Raw genomic sequence first — 25,588 nt, forward strand, 5'->3', positions numbered from 1 at the left:
AGCCCTCTCTTCTGTTTTAATACTGAACCATACGATGATCACTAGATGCCAAATTGTCCGCCACCTTGACATCAGAAACGTACTCTCCATTTGTAAGCACCAGGTCCAGAACAGCTTCATCCCGCATCTGTTCCGATACCCACTGCCAGAACAATTCTTCCTGTAGGGAATCTAAGATCTCTTTGCTTCTAGATGACCCCGCAGCTGGCATATTGAAGTCACCTATCAGTAGTACTTCCCCTTTCCTAGCTATCTTGCAGATGTCTTCAATTACGTCTCTGTCCATTTCCTCCGACTGTGAGGGAGGTCTGTATATCACTCTGATATAGATACATTTTCCTTTCCCTCTTTCCAGTTTAACCCACAGCGCTTCTTCCATACCCCACATGTCCTGCAGTTCTGTCACCTGGATATCATTCTTAGCATATAATGCCACACCTCCACCCTTTTTTCCTACTCTGTCCTTCCTGAATAGATTATAGCCAGGTATAGCAATATCCCAATCATGGTTCTCCGTGAACCACGTCTCCATATCCGCCACTAAATCCAAGTCCGCTTCTATCATTGTAGCCTCAAGATCTAGAAGTTTTTTCCCATACTACGGGCATTGGTATACAAGGCTCTCCAGATTTTACTGTTTTTATTCACCTATAGAGGCATTAGATGTCCTACCTTCCTTGGGGTTAATTATGGCTTCGTGGCCTTTTATACCCATCCCCATCAATTTTAGTTTAAAGCCCTCTTTAGTACTTTAGCCAGCCTGTTACTGAAGACACTCCTTCCCTTCCTTGACAGATGGACACCATCACCACTCAGTACCTCTTGGAAAATCATCCCATGGTCTACGAAACCAATGCACTCTCGTTGGCACCAACCATGCAGCCACGCATTTATCTCCAAGATGCGAGCTTCTCTCATTCGACCTTTACCTTCGACAGGGAGGATCAATGAGAACACCGCCTGCGCACCTAGATGCTTCACCCTCTGACCCAACGCCACGAAGTCTCGTATGATACGTTCAGTAAGATACTTAGCTGTATTATTTGTGCCAACATGGATGAGTAGCATAGGAGCGTGGTCTGTAGGCTTGATGAGTCTAGGCAATCTTTCCACAATATCGCGAATCTTGGCACCAGGCAGACAGCACACCTCTCTGGACAACATATCTGGCCGGCAGATGTGCGCTTCTGTACCCCTGAGAAGTGAATCTCCAGCCACCACTACCTTTCGCTTTCTTTGGGCCAATTGTCCAGCTGTGATGGCATTTTTGGTAATTGTTTCCTCCTGTTTTTTAGATGTTTCTAGCTCTTCTACCTCCAGGGCTGTGAACCGATTCTTTAGCTTAATAGAAGGTGGAGTTGGAGGATTGATCTTGTGGGACTTGGTGACCTGCTTCCAGCTGTGCTCTGCCCAAGATCTTCTCTCCCTTTGCTGGAAGTCCTCAATGTTTTGACCTGCGTCTCTGAGTCAAATTTCTGGTTGTCCCAGATGTTTCTTAGTCTTACCATTTCTTCTCTTAGTTCTTGTACTTCTTTCACAGGGGACTCAATGTATGTACATTTATCATATGAAACCAGAATCTTGTCTTGGACCAAGGGTTTGGTCTTGACAGTGGTAGAAGCTGTACTGAAAGAAGTAGCTTTAGGGGTTCTTTGTTTCTTTACCATAGTTCCAAATGTAGGGGCTGTTGTACTTGTGATAATAAAATATGTAGCCTGTCACACAACTACCTTTTATTTCTCCTACTCCTGTTCTATGGGATATAGGGAGTAGGTAGTTAATGTGTAGTTTTTGGGTAAGAACTGAGAAACTGTTAAGATTGGGATCTTGCCAGGTATTTGTGATCTGGATTGGCCACTGTTGGAAACAGGATGCTGGGCTTGATGGACCTTTGCTCTTTCCCAGTATGGCAATACTTATGTACTTATGTACTGTGTGGGTGGAATTCAATGTATGTATCTGACTATTTGAAATTCAGTGATTGAGCTTTATCCTTCAGGGTATTTGTTTGTTTTTTCTTTGTTCCCTGATGTACCAGTTGGTTGTAGACCTAATTCAAAAGATTAATCTTGCAAAGTAAGACCTAGAATAAATCTGATCCTGGGGGATCCAAAATGGCGTCGTAGAGATGTCGCTTAACCAGACGCTCCCAGAATTTCTCCGTGTCTGAGCAGCCAAGAGCCCTATTACCCGTCGAAAGATGGTGAAAAGGAGAGGAAAGGTTCGAGACTTTCCCTCAACCCCGACCGGAACTCAAACTCGACAGCAACCGGCGCTGGAGAGATTTGGTGTAACGTCGGAACCCTCTGCTGCTTCTTCTCCATGTATCGGAGCTGAGCTATCTGCGTCGGCCGTCCGGAGAGGTCGAGAGGAGCGCTCAGAGAGTGAGCCCATTCTTGGAGACAGAGCTGGTGGAGAGCATCTAGGTAGGAACAATTTCAAAGATTCCAATTCATATTATTACAACTTTAAACCAAGCACTCAAAACCCCTCTCCCAGTGGTTTCAGTGGGTCAGGTGAGCAAACCAGTCGTAGTGACGCTGGAGTCACCTTGGGACCTGAACTATACTATGCATTCATCCCTACAAGCAATGACAGTGAAAAATACAGAGGAAATTAAGACTTTGACTGAAGTTGTCCTAATCCAGGATCAAATTAATACTGTTCAGATTTCTAAAGTGGAATAAATCGAGGAAAATTTAAGTAAAATAGAGACTATGACTCAAACTTCTGCCAAAGAAAAGTGCTTTACCTATAGGAAAATGGAATACCTGGAAAATCAATTAAGAAGATGTAATTTGAGATTAATTAATTTCCCAAGGTCGCCAGTGATATCACCGATAGAAATGTTTAAAAAATATTTGGTAGAAGTTTTGGGCATGTCAAAAGATTTATTACCCCCATTAGTACGGGTTCAACATTTCCAGTCTAATTATGGAATAGAAAAGCAACGAGATAATATGAATCTAACATCATTCCTTGAATCATCACTGAAAGTTATTACGCAAAGAACATCAGCTGTGGTGACATTTGCCCTGGAAATGGACAGGAATGCTGTCTTGAGACTTTTCTTTAGAAATATTGATTCAATGTTTTTAGGATCAAAAATTAGAATATATCCGAACTTATCTAAAGAAACACAGAAGCGGAGGAAAGCCTTTTTGGCACTCCGTCAAAGATCTGTAGTTCTTGGAGCTAATTTTATACTTAAGTTTCCTTGTGCTTGCCGTATAATATTTCAATCTAAGAATTATTGAATTATCAATTTGATTGGAAGGCCCGAGTCGACGTCAAGACGTCAAGACGAGGAGAAGGAAGGAGATTTGATTTTTGTTTTTTACAAGCAGGGCACGAGGCGCTGCCTGCGACGCTGCTTAGCCGGTGGGGAAGGAGAGGGGCGAAAGGGACTTGGGTGGGGGTGTTCAGAGGGGAGAAGGGGACTGGGGTGGGGGTCTCAGACAGGGGAGGGGAGAAGGGGACTGGGGTGGGGATCTCAGAGGGGAGAAGGGGAGGGGAGAAGGGGACTGGGGTGGGGGTGTTCAGAGGGGAAAAGGGGAGGGAAGAAGGGGACTGGGGTGGGGTCTCAGATGGGGGAAGGGGAGGGGAGAAGGGGACTGGGGTGGGGATCTCAGACAGGGGAGGGGGGAGAGGAGAAGGGGACTGGGGTGGGGATCTCAGACAGGGGAGAAGGGGACTGGGGTGGGGGTGTTCAGAGGGGAAAAGGGGAGGGAGGAAGGGGACTGGGGTGGGGATCTCAGACAGGGGAGGGGGGAAGGGGACTGGGGTGGGGGTGTTCAGAGGGGGAGAAGGGGACTGGGGTGGGGATCTCAGACAGGGGGAGGGGGAGGGGAGAAGGGGACTGGGGTGGGGATCTCAGACAGGGGAGAAGGGGACTGGGGTGGGGGTGTTCAGAGGGGAAAAGGGGAGGGAAGAAGGGTACTGGGGTGGGGATCTCAGACAGGGGAGGGGAGAAGGGGACGGGTGGGGATCTCAGACAGGGGAGGGGAGAGGAGAAGGGGACTGGGATGGGGATCTCAGACAGGGGAGAAGGGGACTGGGGTGGGGGTGTTCAGATGGGGAAAAGGGGAGTGGAGAAGGGGACTGGGGTGGGGATCTCAGACAGGGGAGGGGGAGAAGGGGACTGGGGTGGGGATCTCAGACAGGGGAGAAGGGCACTGGGGTGGGGTGTGTTCAGAGGGGAAAAAGGGAGGGGGAGAAGGGGACTGGGGTGGGGATCTCAGACAGGGGAGGGGAGAAGGGGACTGGGGTGGGGATCTCAGAGGGGAGAAGGGGACTGGGGTGGGGGTGTTCAGAGGAGAGAAGGGGGACTGGGGTGGGGGTCTCAGACAGGGGAGGGGAGGAAGGGGACTGTGGTGGGGGTCTCAGACAGGAGAAGGGGAGGGGAGAAGGGGACTGGGGTGGGGTGTTCAGAGGGGAGAAGGGGGCTGGAACTGGGGGCTAAAAAAGGGGCAGAGAGAGAGAGGGGACAGATCCTAGATGGAAGGGGGAGCGAGAGGGAGGGCAGACCCTGGATGGATGGGAGAGGGAGGGCAAATGGTGGATTGAAGGGGGCAGAGAGAAAGGGCAGGCAGTGGATGGAAGGGACGGCAGAGAGGGCTGACACTGGATGGCAGAGAGAGAGAGAGAGGAGAGTGAAGACAGATGCTGGATGGAAGGAAGACGGTGAAAAGAAGATGAGGAAGCAGAAACCAGAGACAACAAACTGTAAATAAAATATATTTTTTTATTTTTTTTTGCTTAGGATAAAGTATTGTAGATATGTTAAATGTTTATATAGAACATGTAAATAAGGTAATCTTTTTATTGGACTAATTTTAATACATTTTGACTAACTTTCGGAGAACAAAACCCCCTTCCTCAGGTCAGGATAGGATACTGTAACAGCACTATACTGTACTGACCCGAGGACGGAGGTTTTGGCCTCTGAAAGCTAAATGTATTAGTCCAATAAAATGGTATTATTTTACTTTCTATATTTGTTTTATTTCTATTTGTTAATTTGTAAAGTGGTGATTGGTACTTGTTAGTTTTTTTCAAATTTGCATCTGCTGTCTTTATATTTTGCACAGTACTAGGGGACAGTTTCTGTTTCTGTGGTGTTGCATTGTATGCAGAGTCTGGCATTGGGGGTTCAGTTTAATTTTTGTCTAAATAGAAAGTTATGATTACTTATTCTATAGTGGATTAGGTGTATCTGTGTTTGTGAAAAAGACATGGCTTTCAGTTGGCATTGACTGTGCAGGATCTACGATCTGTACTATTCTGTCTGGTTTCATTTTACAATAGGTGAATTGATGTTCTAGTGCTCACTGTAGTGTTTAAGATGCTTTCCTTTTCCTTGTGTGACTCGTAGAAATGACTGCTTATGGTATGGTAGAATTGCTCTATAGGTCCTGAGTGTTTTGTATTCTCGGCATGCCTAGTACTGGATTTGGGGGGGGGGGGGGGGGTGTTAAAAAATGACCGGCCCCGGGTGTCAACTACCCTAGGTACGCCACTGCTTATAAGAACATAAGAGTAGCTATACTGCTATAACTCTGTATTAGATCTCTTTTTTAACACCCCCCCCCCCAAATCCAGTACTAGGCATGCCGAGAATACAAAACACTCAGGACCTATAGAGCAATTCTACCATACCATAAGCAGTCATTTCTACGAGTCACACAAGGAAAAGGAAAGCATCTTAAACACTACAGTGAGCACTAGAACATCAATTCACCTATTGTAAAACGAAACCAGACAGAATAGTACAGATCGTAGATCCTGCACAGTCAATGCCAACTGAAAGCCATGTCTTTTTCACAAACACAGATACACCCTAATCCACTATAGAATAAGTAATCATAAACTTTCTATTTAGACAAAAATTAAACAGAACCCCCAATGCCAGACTCTGCATACAATGCAACACCACAGAAACAGAAACTGTCCCCTAGTACTGTGCAAAATATAAAGACAGCAGATGTAAATTTGAAAAAAAAACCTAACAAGTACCAATCACCACTTTACAAATTAACAAATAGAAATAAAACAAATATAGAAAGTAAAATAATACCATTTTATTGGACTAATACATTTAGCTTTCAGAGGCCAAAACCTCCGTCCTTGGGTCAGTACAGTATAGTGCTGTTACAGTATCCTATCCTGACCTGAGGAAGGGGGTTTTGTTCTCCGAAAGTTAGTCAAAATGTATTAAAATTAGTCCAATAAAAAGATTACCTTATTTACATGTTCTATTATAAACATTTAACACATCTACAATACTTTATCCTAAAGCAAAAAAAAATAAAAAAATATATTTTATTTACAGTTTGTTGTCTCTGGTTTCTGCTTTCCTCATCTTCTTTTCACCGTCTTCCTTCCATCCAGCATCTGTCTTCACTCTCTCTCTCTCTCTGCCATCCAGTGTCTGCCCTCTTTGCCGTCCCTTCCATCCACTGCCTGCCCTTTCTCTCTGTCCCTTCAATCCACCATTTACCCTCCCTCTCCCATCCATCCAGGGTCTGCCCTCCCTCTCGCTCTCCCTTCCATCTAGGATCTGTCCCCTCTCTCTCTCTGCCCCTTTTTTCAGCCCCCAGTTCCAGCCCCCTTCTCCCCTCTGAACACCCCCACCCCAGTCCCCTTCTCCCTCCCCTGTCTGAGACCCCACCCCAGTTCCCCTTCTCTCCTCTGAACACCCCATCCCAGTCCCCTTCTCCCCTCCCCTTCCCTTCTCCCCTCTGAGATCCCCACCCCAGTCCCCTTCTCCCCTCTGAGACCCCCACCCCAGTCCCCTTCTCCCCTCCCCTTCTCCCCTCTGAGATCCCCACCCCAGTCCCCTTCTCCCCTCCCCTGTCTGAGATCCCACCCCAGATCCCCTTCTCCCCTCCCCTTTTCCCCTCTGAGACCCCCCCCCCAGTCCCCCTCCCCCCTCTGAACACCCCCACCCCAGTCCCCTTCTCCCCTCCCCTTCTCCCCTCTGAGATCCCCACCCCAGTCCCCTTCTCCCCTCCCCTGTCTGAGACCCCCACCCCAGTCCCCTTCTCCCCTCTGAACACCCCCACCCGAGGTCCCTTTCGCCCCTCTCCTTCCCCACCTCAGTCCCGTTAAAACCGGCGAAGCAGCGTCGCAGGCAGCGCCTCATGCCCTGTTTGTAAAAAAAAATTCAAATCTCCTTCCTTCTCCTCGTCTTGACGTCTTGACGTCGACTCGGGCCTTCCAATCTGGAAGGACCCGAGTCGACGTCAAGACGAGGAGGAGAAGGAGGAAGGAGATTTGATTTTTTTTTTTACAAACAGGGCATGAGGCGCTGCCTGCGACGCTGCTTCGCCGTTTTTTTAAATGTGCGGCGCCGCAGGAACGGCCACGGGAGGCGGCGGGAGCAGAGCACCCCCCACCCACTGGCACCCGGGGCTGACCACCCCCACCGCCCCCCCCTTGGTATGCCACTGCTTATAAGCTCTTCTGAGCAGGGACTGTCCTTCTTTGTTAATTTGTACAGCGCTGCATAACCCTAGTAGCGCTCTAGAAATGTTAAGCAGTAGTAGTAGTAGTATTTGTATTCACATTTGTGAGGGGTGGTAGGGGGTCAGTGACCACTGGGGGGGGGGGGGGGTCACCCCTGATTCCCTCCAGTGGTCATCAGGTCCTTTAGGGCACACCCTTTTGTACCTTATTCATTATAAAACAGGTCTAGCTCAAAATGTCTTAGTTTTAGTCCTGGATGCTTTTGTTTTGTTCCATTATGGCTGAAAAACATCCACGTGTTAGGAACACCCAGATCCTGCCTTCAACATGTCCCTTACACACCCCCTTGTGATTTGAATGCACTTCTGATGGATGTCATAGAAAAACATCTAAAAATACCAATTTGGATGTTTTTGTGAGAAAAATGTCCAAATGCAGATTTATGCCATGTTTTGGACGTTTTTCTCTTTTGAAAATGAGCTCCAAAGTCTTGTTGAAACCAAGGATTGCCAACGGTTGGAGCAACAGGAGGAGAGAGGTGATAACTCCGTGAAAGGAAAGAAGACATGCTATGGAAAAATTAGTTATTACCTGATAATTTTCTTTCCATTAGTCCCAACAGATCAATCCAGAGACTGGTGGGTTATGTCCCTCTGCCAGCAGGTGGAGATAGTGAGAACTTCTGAGGCTCTATATGTGGTCATGTGTCACCATTCCAACCTCAGTATTATCCATATCAAAGCCATGAAGACGTCCAACTCCCAATAGAGAGCTAGTCTCCTGTTTTTTCAATAATTTCAAGACACCCTGCTACCGCAAAGGCGGGAGGAACTCATGCAGCTCACAGCCAAAAAGGAAATTGCTCCAAATATCTATAACAATTCAGCAAACTGGAACTTCAAACCTACAAACAACAGGAAATATAACAGAGACACCGAATCTTCCAGGGAGGGCCTCTGGATTGATCTGTCGGGACTAATGGAAAGAAAATTATCAGGTAATAACTAATTTTTCCTTCCATAGCGTCCCACAGATCAATCCAGAGACTGGTGGGATGTACCCAAGCAGTTCTTACATAGGGTGGGACCCAGCGATCCCAGTTTACAGAACCGAAGCTCCAAAGGCAGCATCCGCCCTGGCTGCCACATCCAATCGATAGTGTTTGACAAAGTATGAACTGAGGACCAAGTGGCCAACCTACAAATCTCATCCAAAGAGACCGACCTAGCCTCTGCTACCGAAGTCGCCTGTGCCCTAGTAGAATGAGCCCGAATCTGACCCGGAGGTACCTTACCGGACGCGATGTACGCTGAAGAAATAGTTTGCTTCACCCAACAAGCTACCGTCGCCTTAGAAGCTTGCTGCCCTTTCTTGGGCCCTGCAAAAAGAACAAAGAGATGATCCGAAGAGCGAAAGTCATTCGTCACCTCCAAATATTTAATAATAGCCCGTCTCACATCCAAACACCTGAGAGCCCGAAAATCGGACGGATGCTCCTCTCTACAAAAAGATGGAAGACAGAGTGTCTGATTCAAATGAAAACGCGAAACCACCTTGGGCAAAAAAGATGGAACTGTACGCAGAGAGACCCCTGCCTCCATAAAACGAAGAAACGGATCTCTACAGGATAACGCCTGAATTTCAGAAACTCTGCGTGCGGAAGAAATTGCTACCAAAAACACTGTCTTCAAAGTCAACTCCTTGACTGACAACTGAGACAATGGCTCAAAAGGAGGCTTCTGCAACGCCTTCAATACCAGATTCAAATTCCACGACGGAAACACTGGAGTCCGCGGAGGGCGCAAATGCTTAACCCCCCACAAAAATCGAACAACATCCGGATGAGAGGCTAAAGAAGAGCCACTTATACGACCTCTAAAACACGCCAAGGCCGCTACCTGCACCTTCAAGGAGCTCAACGACAGACATTTCTCCAGACCATCCTGCAAAAAGGCCAAGATCGCCAAAACCGGCGCTGAAACAGCCGACTGACCTGCCACTGCACACCATGCCTCAAAAATCCTTCATACTCTAGTATAGGCTGTTGAAGTGGTACACTTCCTAGCCCGCAACATAGTGGCAATCACTTTCTCCGGATATCCTTTCCGTCTCAACTTGGCCCTCTCAATAGCCAGGCCAAAAGACCAAATGGGGAGGGATCCTCCATTAAAATGGGACTCTGACGTAACAGCCCCCGATGAACTGGAAGCTGTAACGGATCACCTACCCGAAGGCGCACCAGATCCGCATACCACGGACGCCTGGGCCAATCCGGCCCTACAACTATCACTTGGCCTGGATGCGTCGCTACTCTTCCCAAAATCCTGCCTATCATAGACCATGGAGGAAACACATACAGAAGACCCGCTAGAGGCCACGGCTGCAGAAGGGCATCGATCCCCTGAGACCGCGGGTCTCTGCCGTGGCTGAAGAACCACTACACTTTGGCATTGCTCGCCCGTGCCATCAAATCCATCACCGGAACACCCCACCGGTTTGTAATCAACGAGAACGCTTGATCGGAGAGCTCCCACTCCCCCGGATCCAAAGTATGCCGACTCAGGAAATCCGCTTCAGTGTTGAGTGACCCCACAATGTGTGCCACCAAAATCTGCGTCAAATGACTTTCCGCCCAGCGACAAAGTCGCCGCGCCTCCTCGTCCAGAAGAGGGCTCCTGGTGCCTCCCTGATGGTTGACATATGCCACCACTGTCGCATTGTCAGAAAGGACACGAACCGAGCTCCCCGCTAGGTTCGCCTGAAAGGCCAGTAGAGCTAGCCGCACTGCTCTGAGTTCCAAACGATTGATGGACCAAGATGCCTCCCTCTGGGACCAGGCTCTCTGAGCCGTAAGACCCTGACAATGTGCCCCCCATCCTGACAGACTGGCATCCGTCGTCACCACTACCCAACCTGGCACCGCCAGGGGCATGCCCCGACTCAAATGGTCGTCCTGGAGCCACCAACGCATCTCCATCCTGACCTTCAGTTCCCAGAATAACCGAACCAAGTAATCCTCCAACAGTGACTCAACAGGGATCTCTGCAGAGGCCTCATGTGTCCCCTGGCCCAGGGAACCACTTCCAGCGTCGCCGCCATGGTCCTTAAGACCTGAACATAATCCCAGGTCCTGGGCGCAGGACTGTGCAGAATCCTCTGTACCTGCATCTGCAACTTCAATCTCCTGCCTTCCGGCAAGAACACTCTGCCTAACCAGGTGTCGAATAACACCCCTAGCCATAATCTTGGAAAACGTCCGCACCTGGAACTGAAAGTGCAGCCCCAGAACCGCAAACTGAAGAAACCGGTGATGCGGAGGCCAAATGGGAATATGCAAGTATGCCTCTTTGAGATCAAGAGAAGTAAGAAACTCTCCGGGCTGCACCGCTGCTATCACAGTCCGCAAAGTCTCCATGCGAAAATGACACACTCGCAGCGCCTTGTTTACCCCCTTGAGATCAAGAAAAGGGCCGAAAGGATCCCTCTTTCTTTGGCACTACGAAATAGATGGAATAAAGTCCCAGGCCATGCTGTGCCACCGGAACGGGCACGACAGCCCCCAGGCGAATCAGATTGTCTAAAGTCTCTCTGACTGCCCTTCTTTTCCTTAGAGACTTGCAAGGAGATTCCATGAAAAAGTCTGAAGGAACTCGAACAAATTCGAGTTTGTAACCGTCTCGAATTACCTCCAACATCCACTCGTCCGAAGTTACCCTGGCCCATTCCTCCAGAAAAAGGGACAACCGTCCCCCTATTGACTCTGGAAGATGGACCAAGGCCCCATCATTGGGCACGAGTTCCCTTGGAGGAACCAGAGGCTGCGCAGCCAGAGCAGCGCTCCCCCCGAAATGGCTGCTGTTTCTGTGGAAACCGGGGCTTAGCAAAGGCCCCTGTCCGTCCTGGGCGATAGCGCCTCACATCACGAAACCTGGACCGATTGGAGCTCGCCCGAGCAGAAGACCTAGGCCTATCCTCTGGCAACCACCGGCCCTTAGAGTCTCCCAGATCCTTAACAATCTTGTCCAATTCCTTGCCAAACAGCAGCTTTCCCTTAAAGGGCAAACGCGCCAGTCGAGACTTCGAAGCCGTATCCGCAGACCAGTGCCGAAGCCACAACCAACGGCGGGCCACCACCGACAGGGCTATCCCTTTGGCTGATGCCTGAAGAACATCATAGAGAAGGTCCGCCAGATACGCGAGACCCGCCTCGAGCGACGGCAAATTTGCCACCAGCTCTTCCGTGGACGCCGCCTTTTGTACCCAAGACAGACAAGCCCTGGCCACATAGGATCCGCAGACCGAGGCCTGCATGGATAACGATGCCACATCAAAGGAAGCTTTCACAGAAGACTCCAACTTCCTATCCTGCGGATCCTTAAGCGCCGTGCCACCTTCCACTGGTAAAGTAGTGCGCTTAGTGACCGCTGTGATCAACGAATCCACTGTGGGCAAATGCAAATCTTCCCGCTCACCCTCTGGGAGCGGATATAAATGCCACTCTCATGCCTGCATCCGGATTGTCCCATTGGACCGATATCAGCACCTTCATAGCTTCATGAATATGAAAAGTACGAGCCGGACGTTTAGTCCCCGACATAATGGAAGGAGCTACTGCGGAGGAACTACCCTCCGGAGGAGAGAAATGCAAAATCTCCAAAACCTGAAAATGAGATTCGCCAACTCTTCCTGGCAAAATAACCGTGCCGCCGTGGGATCATCACCACCCTCAGATGGCAACTCCCCTTCCTCAAGCAACTCTGACCGGGTCAATTGAGACGTCAGTGACAACTGACCGTCATCTACCTCTGACCCCACATCAAAAACCACATCGATGTCCCGAGGCTCAACCCTAGGCCTCTTAAAACTAGAGGCAGGAACGACAGAGGAATCTTCTGGAGAGACTCCCAGAGACCCCTCCTCCGCAAGAACCCCTCCTGAGCATTTGAGTAAAAACGCTCTGTGCAGCAAAAGTACAAATTCTGGAGAGAAGAGGCTCTCAGAGCGTTCAACGTCTCTTTCATGCAAAGAATCAGACCGAGCAGAAACTGAAGACTGAGCGGAGGGAATAACAGGCCCCGAGGCCGATTTTCCATCCCGATCCAAAATGGTGCTCGCGAGGGGACTCAGCGCGGGAAACACGGCGAACCGCATCTAAATCTTTTACCGCCGCTCTAGCCCCTGCCGATGCTGCCGCCGCTGTCCCAGCTGATCGCGAATCAGCTGATATGCGAGACCACGCTCCCGAAGCCACAGTTTCAATGTATTAGGCATTGATGAGAGATTTTTTTTTTTTAGTTTCAATGTATTAGATATGCAATTGTAAATTCTCCCGAAGAAGGACTTGTTTGTAATCCACTTAGAATCTCTTGAACTTAGCGGAATATAAGAATCATATAGCATAGCAAAAATACGTTTCTACGGTTTGGTCCACCAGACAACATCAGACATGGCCTGCTATTGTCTTTAGGGAATGACTAATTTTGATACAACAGCTTGAGAATTGGGGGTTTTACTTGACAGTCAACTCACTATGGAACATCAAGTTAATAAACTGGTGAAAATTTTGTTTAATATACTCAGGAAATTGAGTGTCATTCAGAGGAATTTTGAGGAATCAGTTTTCCATCTGATTGTGAAAACACATACTTTCATATATTGATTATTGCAATATAGTGTATACAGGATGTATAAATCCCTTTTCAAAGACTACAGACGATACAGAACACTGTGGCCAGACTAATATACAGAGCCCACCATTACAACATAGTCTCCCCACTATTTTTGATGTGTCACTGTTTTCCGATAGAGGCCTGAGTTCAATTAAAGTTCTGTGTTTTTATGTTTAAGATTTTGTATGGTATAGCTTGATAACAGTGACCATAATATGATCAGTTTTGACATCGACCTTGAAGTAACTGTACACAGAAAGTCAAATACGTTAGCGTTTAACTTTAAAAAAGGAGACTATGATAAAATGAGAAGAACGGTAAAAAAAAAACTTAGGGGGCCAAATGAGAGAGTAAAAACTGTACAACAGGCGTGGACGCTGTTCAAAAATACCATCCTGGAGGCCCAGGCCATACATATTCCGCGAATTAGAAAAGAAAGACGGAAGTCCAAAAGACACCCGGCCTGGTTGAAAAGTGAGGTGAAGGAAGCTATTAGGGCTAAAAGAAATGCCTTCAGAAAATGGAAGAAGGAACCATCTGAAAATAACAAGAAACAGCATAAGGAGTGTCAAAGCAAATGCAAGGCTCAGATTAAAAAGGCCAAGAGGGAGTATGAAAAAAAGATAGCATTAGAGGCAAAAAAACATAGTAAAAATTTTTTTCGGTATATTAAAAGCAGGAAGCCGGCAAAAGAATCGGTTGGGCTGCTGGATGACCGAGGGGTAAAAGGGGCGATCAAGGAAGACAAAGACGTAGCAGAGAGACTGAATGAATTCTTTGCTTCGGTCTTCACCGAGGAAGATTTGGGTGGGATACCGGTGTCGGAAATGGTATTTCAAGCGGACGAGTCGGAGAAACTTACTGACTTCACGGTAAACCTGGAGGACGTAATGGGGCAGTTCGGCAAACTGAAGAGTAGCAAATCTCCTGGACCGGATGGTATTCATCCTAGAGTACTGATAGAACTGAAAAACGAGCTTGCGGAGCTACTGCTAGTGATATGCAACTTATCCTTAAAATCGAGCATGGTACCGGAAGATTGGAGGGTGGCCAATGTAACGCCCATTTTTAAAAAAAGGCTCCAGGGGAGATCCGGGAAATTATAGACCGGTGAGTCTGACGTCGGTGCCGGGGAAAATGGTAGAGGCTATTATTAAAATCAAAATTACAGAGCACATCCAAGGACATGGATTACTGAGACCAAGTCAGCATGGCTTTTGTGTGGGGAAATCTTGCCTGACCAATTTACTTCAATTCTTTGAAGGAATGAACAAACATGTGGACAAAGGGGAGTCGGTTGATATTGTGTATCTGGATTTTCAAAAGGCGTTTGACAAGGTACCTCATGAAAGGCTACAGAGGAAATTGGAGGGTCATGGGATAGGAGGACATGTCCTATTGTGGATTAAAAACTGGTTGAAGGATAGGAAACAGAGAGTGGGGTTAAATGGGCAGTATTCACAATGGAGAAGGGTAGTTAGTGGGGTTCCTCAGGGGTCCGTGCTAGGACCGCTGCTTTTTAATATATTTATAAATGATTTAGAGATGGGAGTAACTAGCGAGGTAATTAAATTTGCTGATGACACAAAGTTATTCAAAGTCGTTAAATCGCGACAGGATTGTGAAAAATTACAAGAGGACCTTACGAGACTGGGAGACTGGGCGGCTAAATGGCAGATGATGTTTAATGTGAGCAAGTGCAAGGTGATGCATGTGGGAAAAAAGAACCTGAATTATAGCTACGTCATGCAAGGTTCCATGTTAGGCGTTTCGGACCAAGAAAGGGATCTGGGTGTTGTCGTCGATAACACACTGAAACCTTCTGCTCAGTGTGCTGCTGCGGCTAAGAAAGCGAATAGAATGTTGGGTATTATTAGGAAAGGTATGGAAAACAGGTGTGAGGATGTTATAATGCCGTTGTATCGCTCCATGGTGCGACCGCACCTTGAGTATTGTGTTCAGTTCTGGTCGCCGCATCTCAAGAAAGATATAGAAGAATTGGAAAAGGTGCAGCGAAGGGCGACTAAAATGATAGCGGGCATAGGCGCCCGGTATTGAAGGCTTGGGGAGGCTAAGCCTCCCCAGCCGCAGCGAGCCGGCTCCTCCCCCTCCCTCAGGATGCAGTCCCGGTCCCTCACGTTACCGACCTGACTCTTCGTCTTCGGAGCTGTCAACGCTAACTCTCCCCCGCTGCGCTAGCGCTGCCGGCGTTCGCACTTTAAAAATGGCCGCCGAGACTTCCAGAGGCAGCCTCATGAGACTTCTGCTGAAGTCTTGGAGGCCGCCCTGTAAGTCTCGGCGGCCATTTTGAAGCGTGAACGCCGGCAGCGCCAGCGCAGCGGGGGAGAGTTAGCACTGACAGCTCAGAAGAGTCAGGTTGGTGACGTGAGTGGACCGGGTCCGGAGGGAGGAATTCGCCGAACAACTCGGGAGGGGGTGGCAGGGGAGAGAAGGGAGTCGCTGGGCATTTGTGGAAGGAGGGGAGAGAAGGGTCGCTGGGTAGAATGGGTGCATGCAGGGCAGGGGAGAGGAGGATCATTACTGGACATGGGTGTATGGAGGGCAGGGGAGAGGAGGGTTGCTGTGTATGGGTGTAGGGCAAGGGAGAGGAGGGGAGAGAGAAGAAATGCTGGACATGGATGGAGGGGAGGGAAGAGTGAGGAAGGAGATAAGATAAGGGGAAAGGAAGAGAGGAGAAAAACTGCACATGGATGAAGAAAATAGGCAGAAGCTGAGGACCAGAAATGAAGAAGAAAGGAGGAAAGAAATAAATGGAAAGGAAGCCCTGGAAACGGAGGTAAGAGGACAGATAGCTGCAGAATCAGATACTGGGCCAGCATGATCAGAAAAACAGTCACCAGACAACAAAGGTAGAAAAAAAATCATTTTATTTTCATTATAGTGTTTGGAATATGTCCACTTTGAGAATCAGGTGCTCAACATTAAAAGTTTATATTTATTTACTTATTTATGGCATTTTATCCCACATTAAACATGAATTAGGGTGTTTTGTGGCTCTACATGAGAATTGTGATGATATGATCTCATATTGTTGACAGTCTGCATTTTCCGTATGGGTGGTATATTGGTGTATTAGGTTCTGCCCAGTGTAATATTTATGGTACAGTAAGGTTCTGAGTGTGTTTTTGCACAAAATTGTGCATAGTGTTTTGCAGTTGAGCGATTGTGGTTAGTATATGCTTTGAGCAACCACTTTATTCTTTGACATATGATACATATCTAATATCTATATTTAATAAAAGGTATTAATTGTGACTTTTATTTTTATTTATTTTTTTCTGTGTGTTATCAGACAGTTATGGATTTAAGCTCCACCCCTGGCTCCACCCCTAACCCCGCCCCCTTTAGCCTCCCCAAACAGTTGAGCCACCGACCGCCTATGATAGCGGGGATGGGACGACTTCCCTATGAAGAAAGACTAAGGAGGCTAGGGCTATACAGCTTGGAGAAGAGACGGCTGAGGGGAGACATGTTAGAGGTATATAAAATAATGAGTGGAGTGGAACAGGTGGATGTGAAGCGTCTGTTCACGCTTTCCAAAAATACTAGGTCTAGGGGGCATGCGATGAAACTACAGTGCAGTAAATTTAAAACAAATCGGAGAAATTTTTTCTTCACCCAACGTGTAATTAAACTCTGGAATTCGTTGCCGGAGAAAGTGGTGAAGGCGGTTAGCTTAGCAGAGTTTAAAAAGGGGTTGGACGGTTTCCTAAAGGCCAAGTCCATAAACCGCTACTAAACGGATTTGGAAAAATCCAAAATTCCAGGTATAACATGTATAGAATGTTTGTACTTTTGGGAAGCTTGCCAGGTGCCCTTGGCCTGGATTGGCCGCTATCGTGGACAGGATGCTGGGCTCGATGGACCCTTGGTCTTTTCCCAGTATGGCATTACTTATGTACTTATGTACTTATGCTTTGATTAATTTGTCTGCAGGTAGACATTCTTACTTTCTGCGAAATCAAATGCAACTTAGTTTTCCATCCTTAAAATCAGTTAGGTCCTACGAATATTTTACATAGTCTATTTTATATCAAGCTCCCTCTATATTATTATTATTTGCTGCATTTATATCCCACATTTTCGCACCTATTTGCAGGCTCAATGTGGCTTACAATATAATACAACAACAATCACATTGATGGAATAAGAAAATCAGAATATAGATAACAGATAAGGTGCAAAAAATATATCATGGCAACCACTGGAATTCACTGCCTGCTTTTTAATAAGATTTGAGAATAACTTTTTTGCTATTCAGGAAATATTTGAAAACTTTCTTATTCCAGCAAATTGTTATTGCTAAAAGACTTATAAGTTAATGAGCAATTAAGTGACTTGATGACTTGTTTATCTAGGTAATGTCCTAAAAGGCTGCAATACTACTGTGATCTACATTGATCTATAAGTCTTCAGTGTAATGTAACGTTAATGGTTCCTTATGTTATGGTATAAGCCAATCATCAGAATTAAATGTGTAGCATGATGTTGTGTTGGATCAGATACATATATATACACCAATATATTTGTGCAGCTTTTACACTGCAGCAGAACTGGCTTTCATTCCAAAAGCCCTCTTCCCTCTCCCTTTGGGGAACATTAAAAAAACATTTAAAAAACATTTAAAAGACATTTAAGAGACAAAAGGGTACTGTGCTTCAAAGAGAAATAAAACTCTCTCTGCCCTCCCACCTAAAAAAACTGAACAAAAGCATGACTAAGGTGGATACTTGAAGAATCACATCTCCACCAGCAGATAGTCTGGAGAAGGCATAACTCCAGCTATTGATAACAAAGACTTCAGAGGGGAAACCATAAACAAGACATTTGCTTGTCAAAGGTATACCTGCCCCTCCAATCAGCTTTCAGACATGTGCAGAAAGGAAGGACTTGTAATGTGTATCTGCTCCAGAGACTGAGCAGGAAGCCTTTTCACATCAAAAGACCATTTGTCAGCAAGATCCAGACAGCAAGTCTTGTGATGTCATAAGACATGAGACCAAGATACCATAATGCCTTGCAAGTTATCCAGTGCAAACCAGGAAGCAGGTGCTGGGACTCTGTGATCATATCCTCCTGCAGCTTGCAAGATATAAAAGCAAAAGCTGTTTCCCCAAGATTCAGATTCTCTTCAGCTGCAAGCAACTCAGATGATCCACTCACTGCAGAAGCCCTGTTCCTGTCCTAACCATGTGCTCATCAATCAGCTGGACCACAGCATGCTTGTAACAAGGACTTGTAAGTTAACCTACCTGCTACTTTGTTCTATTTTATGCACAAATTCTCTGTTCTAAGATACTTTTAAAAACCTACCTCTCGTGTGCAATTGTATATTAAATCAACCTTTTTGAAGCTAAAAATACGGTCTCTTTGTGTTCTGAGTATATGGTATCTTTTATATATACTTAATTTATTTAATTTATTGCAATTATCTCCTTTGGTGATTGGTAGAGAAATTAATATCCTAAAACTTATAAATACAGCGCCTGCTCTTAAATTATAAACAGTAGCGAGTGCTCTAGAGCTCTTTCCCCCAAGATAAATCATTTCTTGTAACACTTACATCAATTGCCTTATACACAGTGGGATAGAACATTATAGAATGCTCAACAGCCCCACCTTCCCTGCTATTACCTCCTCCATAGGAAAAAAAAAGCTCTGTTGGGTAATGGAAAAAAATTACTTTACCCTCCCTTGGAGAAATTCCTTCCCAAGCCTATGATTTGCCAGTATGTGAAGCAGACCCAGCGCCTCAAACACTTTCAATATAGCACATTTCAGTGCAGTGTTTTAATCTGACATTATTGTCTATTAAATTTCTTAACCTTGTTTTCTTTTAAGGACCTCAGCGGCACTAGATGTGCAGCAGCGTTTCATTTATCAAGAGGTAGACACACTCTTAACTCTCTTAACTCGCCATTGCCTCTTCATAGGTCCAAATTGTTTATCAAATTTACACTCTCACAAATTATTTATTTATGCATATTCCTTCTAAATGTATCATAAATGTATCAGGACCCGACCCTGACGCAGCTGTAGCAAAACATGCCGCATGTCAGCCAGTTGTCCTGTTGTTCACAACTAGTTCTAAAAAGCTAAGTTTTCTATTTTTAAGCAATAAGCTTTTAGCTTTACGATACATTTAGAAGGAATATGCATAAATAATTAGTGAGAGTGTAAATTTGATAAACAATTTGGACCTATGAAGAGGCAATGGCGAGTTAAGAGAGTTGTGTCTACCTCTTGATAAATGAACCGCAGCCGCACGTCTAGTGCCGCTGAGGTCCTTAAAAGAAAAAAAGATTAAGAAATTTAATGGACATAATGTCAGATTAAAACACTGCACTGAAATATGCTATATTGAAAGTGTTTGAGGCGCTGGGTTTCTTTCGTTCTAATAGATGGTTTAATATTGCCCCCGCCAGACGAATAAGTTAATCCGTAAAGTTGGCCATCTACTTTGATTTTTAGTATGTGAAGCAGAAGCAGGCGTTTTACGGATATGAATGGCACAGACCTGGCAAGTGGCAATTTCACAACTTCCACATGGAAGTGGCAAATGCCGACACTTCCACGTGGAGCTGCCCCACTGCACAAACTATGTGTTTAAGTGCCACCAATTAAATAGTGAGGTTGCAATTCAGAGAGGACTCTCTAAATCCTTCGTCTAAAACCCTGGTTGAAAAACCTTAATGTGCAATTAAGCAAGTGTAAGAAATATGGACATGTATTCCCCATACAAGTGTACTCCCTTAGTGAAATGAGGAATACTCAACAACAAAAGCTCAACTCCTAAATATATGCTGCTAAATTAGCCTCCTAAATGTGTACCCTATTTTCAGTCCAACTTAGAAGGCACTTCAAGGTCTTCATAGCTAGACTCAAGGCTAAGACGACCTCAGGCACTTGTTTCACAGCAGGAAAACCAAGAATACAATTTTTTTCATTCTTTACACACAGGCAGCATTACAAGTTTGGTTCTGGCATCATAGCTGCACAAAAAGGTTGGCCAGGCAATAGCATTAAAGCTGTTTTCTATGACTAGATATTGAAGTGTAACATGATTGAGAGGAATAATCTAGATTTTACCTGAAATAAGTTTTTGCCATTTTTGATCAATGTTATACTTCACCCAGTTGTTTCCTGAAGGAAATATTATTGTTTGCTCATCTACAAAGCCAATGTTATTCGACACCTTTGCCCGGAGCCCAAATATGTAGAAAGCTTGGGCCACAATAACAGACATAATGATCTGTGGAGGAAAAAAAATCAAATGGGGTTACTAATTCTTAATCAGGAAAAAAATATGAAAACTACAGACAAGACCTTTCATAAAAAGCATATCATAATCAAACACTGTAGCTAGGCATTAAGAAGGTTCCATATAAAACATTAAAAAATTAATGACGAGAAACAAGGATTACAAGGTCCATGTAGTCTACCCAATTTAAATCTCCAGTCTCAGGATCAACCTTCACATCTATGCACCAAAATGATCTGTACTTATCTCAGGCTTTAGGGATTGGGTTTTAGACAATCAAATCTTTACTCCACGGGATTATGAAATGGAATTCTGTGAACCCTGGCATTTAACTTCTTACTAAATGCACTGCTTGACACTTTACCGAAACATTCACATGCAAGCGTTTTGCTTCACTCCTTGTGATGATGTAAGTACATAAGTGTTACCATACAGGTATCACAATGTAAGTGCTATCAGCAGTCAATTTTTGGTGTAGCACTGCATACTCCTCATCGGTACCTCATTTTATCTTTAATCTTTTTATATCAAAAATTCAAAAGCTACTTAGCTTAGAAAGTGAATGGAGCCTCTGCCAACATAGACAGGTTTTGCAATCTTTCAGGGTAGAGCTTCAAAATAGCATCTGCAGTTTTCTCATATATCTTACCTATTGGGGGTAATATCCAGTTTCCGCCAGCTTTGGAGAACCGTATCTTATATGATTTCGTCAAGGGATTTTACTTCCCTAGCATGCCCTAATGTTACATTTACCCAGTCAATATTGGGATAATTAAAATCACCCATTATTATTGTGTTGCCCAGTTTGTTAGCCTCCCTAATTTATGATAACGTTTCTACATCTGTCTGTTCATCCTGGCCAGGTGTATGGTAGTACACTCCTATCACTATCCTTTTCTCCTTTACACATGGAATTTCAAGCCTTAGGGATTCCAAGATGTGTTTTGTTTCTTGCAGAATTTTCAATCTATTTGATTCAAGGCCCTCCTTAACATACAATGCTATCCCTCCACCAATTCAATCCACCCTATCACTATGATATAATTTGTACCCTGGTATGAAAGTGTCCCACTGGTTATCCTCCTTCCACCAGTTCTCATGAGATGCCTATTATCCTGCTTATAATCGAACGAGAATAACGCCCAAGTTCCGACCTAAATCGGGAGATGGGCGTTTATCTCACAAAAACGAATAACGCGGTATAATCAAAAGCCGAATTTGGGTCGCTTTCAACTGCACTCCGTCGCGGATGCGGACAAAGTGGACGGGGGCGTGTCGAAGGCGTGTCGAAGGAGGAACTGGGGCGTGGTTATCGGGCGAACAGAGATGGGCGCCCTTCGCCGATAATGGAACAGTTTTGAGCTAGAATTTAGGACACTTTTCCTGGACCCTCTTTTTTTACGAATAAGGCCCCCAAAAGTGCCCTAAATTACCAGATGACCCCCAGAGGGAGTCGGGGATGACCTCCCCTGACTCCCCCAGTGGTCACTAACCCCCTCCCACCACAACAAATGATGTTTCACAACTTTTTACTTTCACCCTCAAATGTCATACCCTCCTCCCAAGCAGCAGTATGCAGGTCCCTGGAGCAGTTGTTAGGGGGTGCAGTGGACGTCAGGCAGGTGGACCCAGGCCCATCCCCCCCCCTACCTGTTACAATTGTGCTGCTTAATGCTATTAGTCGTCCAACCCCCCCCAAACCCACTGTACCCACATGTAGGTGCCCCCCTTCACCTCTTAGGGCTATAGTAATGATGTAGACTTGTGGGCAGTGGGTTTGGGGGGGATTTGGGGGGCTCAACACCCAAGGGAAGGGTGCTATGCACCTGGGAGCTCTTTTACCTTTTATTTGTTTTTGTAAAAGTGCCCCCTAGGGTGCCCGGTTGGTGTCCTGCCATGTGAGGGGGACCAGTGCACTATGAATCCTGGCCCCTCCCACGAACAAATGCCTTGGATTTATTCGTTTTTGAGCTGGGCGATTTCATTTTCCATTATCGCTGAAAAGCAAAATCGCCCAGCTCACACCTTGACGAATAAAACATGGGCGTCTTTTTCTTTTAAAAAATACGATCCGCCCCGCCCCTTCACGGACCCGTTCTCGGAGATTAACGCCCATGGAGATAGGCGTTTCTGTTCCATTATGCCCCTCTATATCTAATTTTTCATTTAGTGCAATATATTCTAACTCCCCCATCTTGTTTCTTAGGCTTCTGGCACTTGAATATAGACATTTCAAACTATGTTTGTTGTTCATATTTACAACTTGCTCAGCAGTTGACAGTTAATTTGCAATCTTTTGTCTGCTTTTTATTTAAAGACACCTGGAGGGGCATTTTCAAACGGGGCCGGCCATCTCTAAGGGCGCCCATCTCCGAGGACGGCACCGCGAAGGGGCGGGGCCAACCGTATTTTCGAAATGAGATGGACGTCCATCTTTCGTTTTGATAATACGGTCGGGGACGCCCATCTCTCAACATTTAGGTTGACTTGCCAGCCCTAGAGATGGGCGTCCCCGGTTTTCGGCCATAATGGAAACCGAAGGCGCCCATCTCAAAAACGAAAAAATCCAAGGCATTTGGTTCTGGGAGGGGCCAGGATTTATAGTGCACTGGTCCCCCTCACATGCCAGGACACCAACCAGGCACCCTAGGGGGCACTACAGTGGACTTCAGAAATTGCTCCCAGGTGCATAGCTCCCTTACCTTGGGTGCTGAGCCCCCCAACCCTCCCCCCAAACCCACTCCACTACTACTACTTAACATTTCTAAAGTGCTACTAGGGTTACGCAGCGCTGTACAATTTAACATAGAAGAACAGTCCCTGCTCAAAGAGCTTACAATCTAAAGGAAACATGAGCAGTCAGTCTGATAGGGGCAGTCAAATTGGGGCAGTCTGGATTTCCTGAAAGAGTTAGGTGCCGAACGCAGCATTGAAGAGGTGGGCTTTAAGCAGGGACTTGAAGATGGGCAGGGAGGGGGCTTGGCTTAAGGGCTCAGGAAGGTTGTTCCAAGCATAGGGTGAGGCGAGGCAAAATGAGCGGAGCCTGGAGTTGGCGGTGGTGGAGAAGGGTAATGAGAGGAGGGATTTGTCCTGTGAACGGAGATTTCGGCCGGGAACGTAAGGAGAGATGAGGGTAGAAAGGTAGTGAGGGGCAGCAGACTGAGTGCATTTGTAGGTAAGAAGGAGAAGCTTGAACTGAATGCGGTATCTGATTGGAAGCCAGTGAAGTGACCTGAGGAGAGGGGTGATATGAGTATATCGGTTCTGGCGGAATATAACACGTGCAGCAGAGTTCTGAACAGATTGAAGGGGGGATAGGTGGCTGAGAGGGAGGCCGGTGAGGAGTAAGTTGCAGTAGTCAAGGCGAGAGGTAATAAGAATGTGGACGAGAGTTCGGGTGGTGTGTTCAGAGAGGAAAGGGTGAATTTTGCTGATGTTAAAGAGGAAGAAGTGACAGGTCTTAGCTATCTGCTGGATATGCGCAGAGAAGGAGAGGGAGGAATCAAAGATGACTCCGAGGTTGCGGGAGGATGAGGGTGTTATCAACTGAGATTGAAAGTGGAGTAAGAGAAGAAGCGGGTTTTGGTGGAAAGACGATGAGCTCGGTCTTGGACATGTTCAGTTTCAGGTGGCGGTTGGACATCCAGGCAGCAATGTCGGATAAGCAGGCTGATACCTTTGCCTGGGTCTCTGCGGCGATGTCTGGTGTGGAGAGATACAGCTGGGTGTCATCAGCATAGAGATGATACTGGAAACCATGAGATGAGATCAGGGAGCCCAGGGAAGAGGTGTAGATTGAGAAGAGAAGGGGTCCAAGGACAGATCCCTGGGGAACACCAACAGACAGCGGGGTGGGGGTGGAGGAGGATCCATGAGAGTGGACTCTGAAGGTGCGGTGGGAGAGATAGGAGGAGAACCAGGAGAGGACAGAGCCCTGGAACCCAAATGAGGATAGTGTGGCAAGAAGTAGATCATGATTGACAGTGTCAAAAGTGGCGGATAGATCAAGGAGGATGAGGATGGAGTAGTGGCCTCTGGATTTGGCAAGGAACAGGTCATTACAGACTTTAGAGAGTGCTGTTTCTGTCGAGTGTAGAGGGCGAAAACCGGATTGAAGTGGATCGAGGATAGCATGAGAGGAGAGAAAATCAAGGCAGCGGCTGTGAACGGCGCACTCAAGTATTTTGGAGAGGAAGGGTAGGGGGGAGATGGGGCAGTAGTTGGAGGGACAGGTAGGGTCAAGTGATGGTTTTTTGAGGAGAGGTGTGACTATGGCGTGCTTGAAGGTGTCAGGGACAGTTGCAGTGGAGAGAGAGAGGTTGAGGATATGACAGATGGCGGGGGTGACAGTAGGGGAGATGATGTTTAAGTAGGTTGGTGGGGATGGGATCAGAAGAGCAGGTGGTGGATTTCGAGGAGGAAAGAAGGCGAGCGGTTTCCTCCTCGGTGATGTCGGGAAAGGAGGAGAAGGAGAAGGAGGCTTGGGTTGATTGGTTGAGGGAGAGGGTTGAAGGGTGAAGAGGAGGAGATAGCTTGGTAGTGAACTCAAGGTTGATCTTTTGCACCTTGTCGCGGAAGTAATCGGCCAGTGATTGAGGAGAGAGCGAGGGGGGGGGGTGGGAGCAGAGGGCACTTGGAGGAGGGAGTTAAGGGTGGCGAAGAGACAGCGGGGGTTGGAGCTGAGAGAATTGGTCAATTGGGTGTAATAATCCTGTTTGGCAAGGAATAGGGAGGAGTGGAAAGAGGATAGCATGAATTTGTAGTGAAGGAAATCTGAATGGGTGCGGGATTTCCTCCAGAGGCGTTCAGCAGATCGGGCGCAGGAGCGAAGGTAACGGATGCAAGGGGTCAGCCATGGCTGGGGAATAGTACGCTTAGTGGGACGGGAGGTGGATGGTGCAAGGGTGTCCAGAGCAGAGGAGAGAGTGGCATTGTAAGCGGAGACAGCCTTGTCGACAGACTCGGAGGACATGATGGAGGGGAGGAGATTAGAAATACTAGAGGATAGGGTGGGAGGGTCAATAGCCTGGCGATTCCTGGAGGTAGTGGTTAGAGTTGGACGGGGCTGAGGGGGGGTGAAGAAGTGTGAAGGTGATCAGGTGATGATCGGAGAGAGGAAGAGCTGAAGCGTGGAAATTGGAGGGAGAGCCGGAAGAGGAGAGGACGAGGT

The 25,588-nt window shown here is 46.6% G+C and overlaps 1 protein-coding gene across 1 annotated transcript in view; it reads right to left on the reverse strand.

Annotated features, from left to right (window-relative positions):
- CFAP57 (cilia and flagella associated protein 57) overlaps positions 1-25,588 on the reverse strand; it is a 457,479-nt gene that overhangs the window by 417,841 nt on the left and 14,050 nt on the right. Inside the window, exon 2 of the mRNA XM_030205491.1 lies at positions 20,247-20,409. Within this exon, the coding sequence (XP_030061351.1) occupies positions 20,247-20,403 (157 nt within the window). The 5' untranslated portion in view covers positions 20,404-20,409. The remainder of the gene's footprint in view (positions 1-20,246; positions 20,410-25,588) is intronic.

Source organism: Microcaecilia unicolor, chromosome 6 (genome assembly GCF_901765095.1).
Source record: "Microcaecilia unicolor chromosome 6, aMicUni1.1, whole genome shotgun sequence".
In the NCBI taxonomy this organism is placed as follows: Eukaryota; Metazoa; Chordata; class Amphibia; order Gymnophiona; family Siphonopidae; genus Microcaecilia; species Microcaecilia unicolor.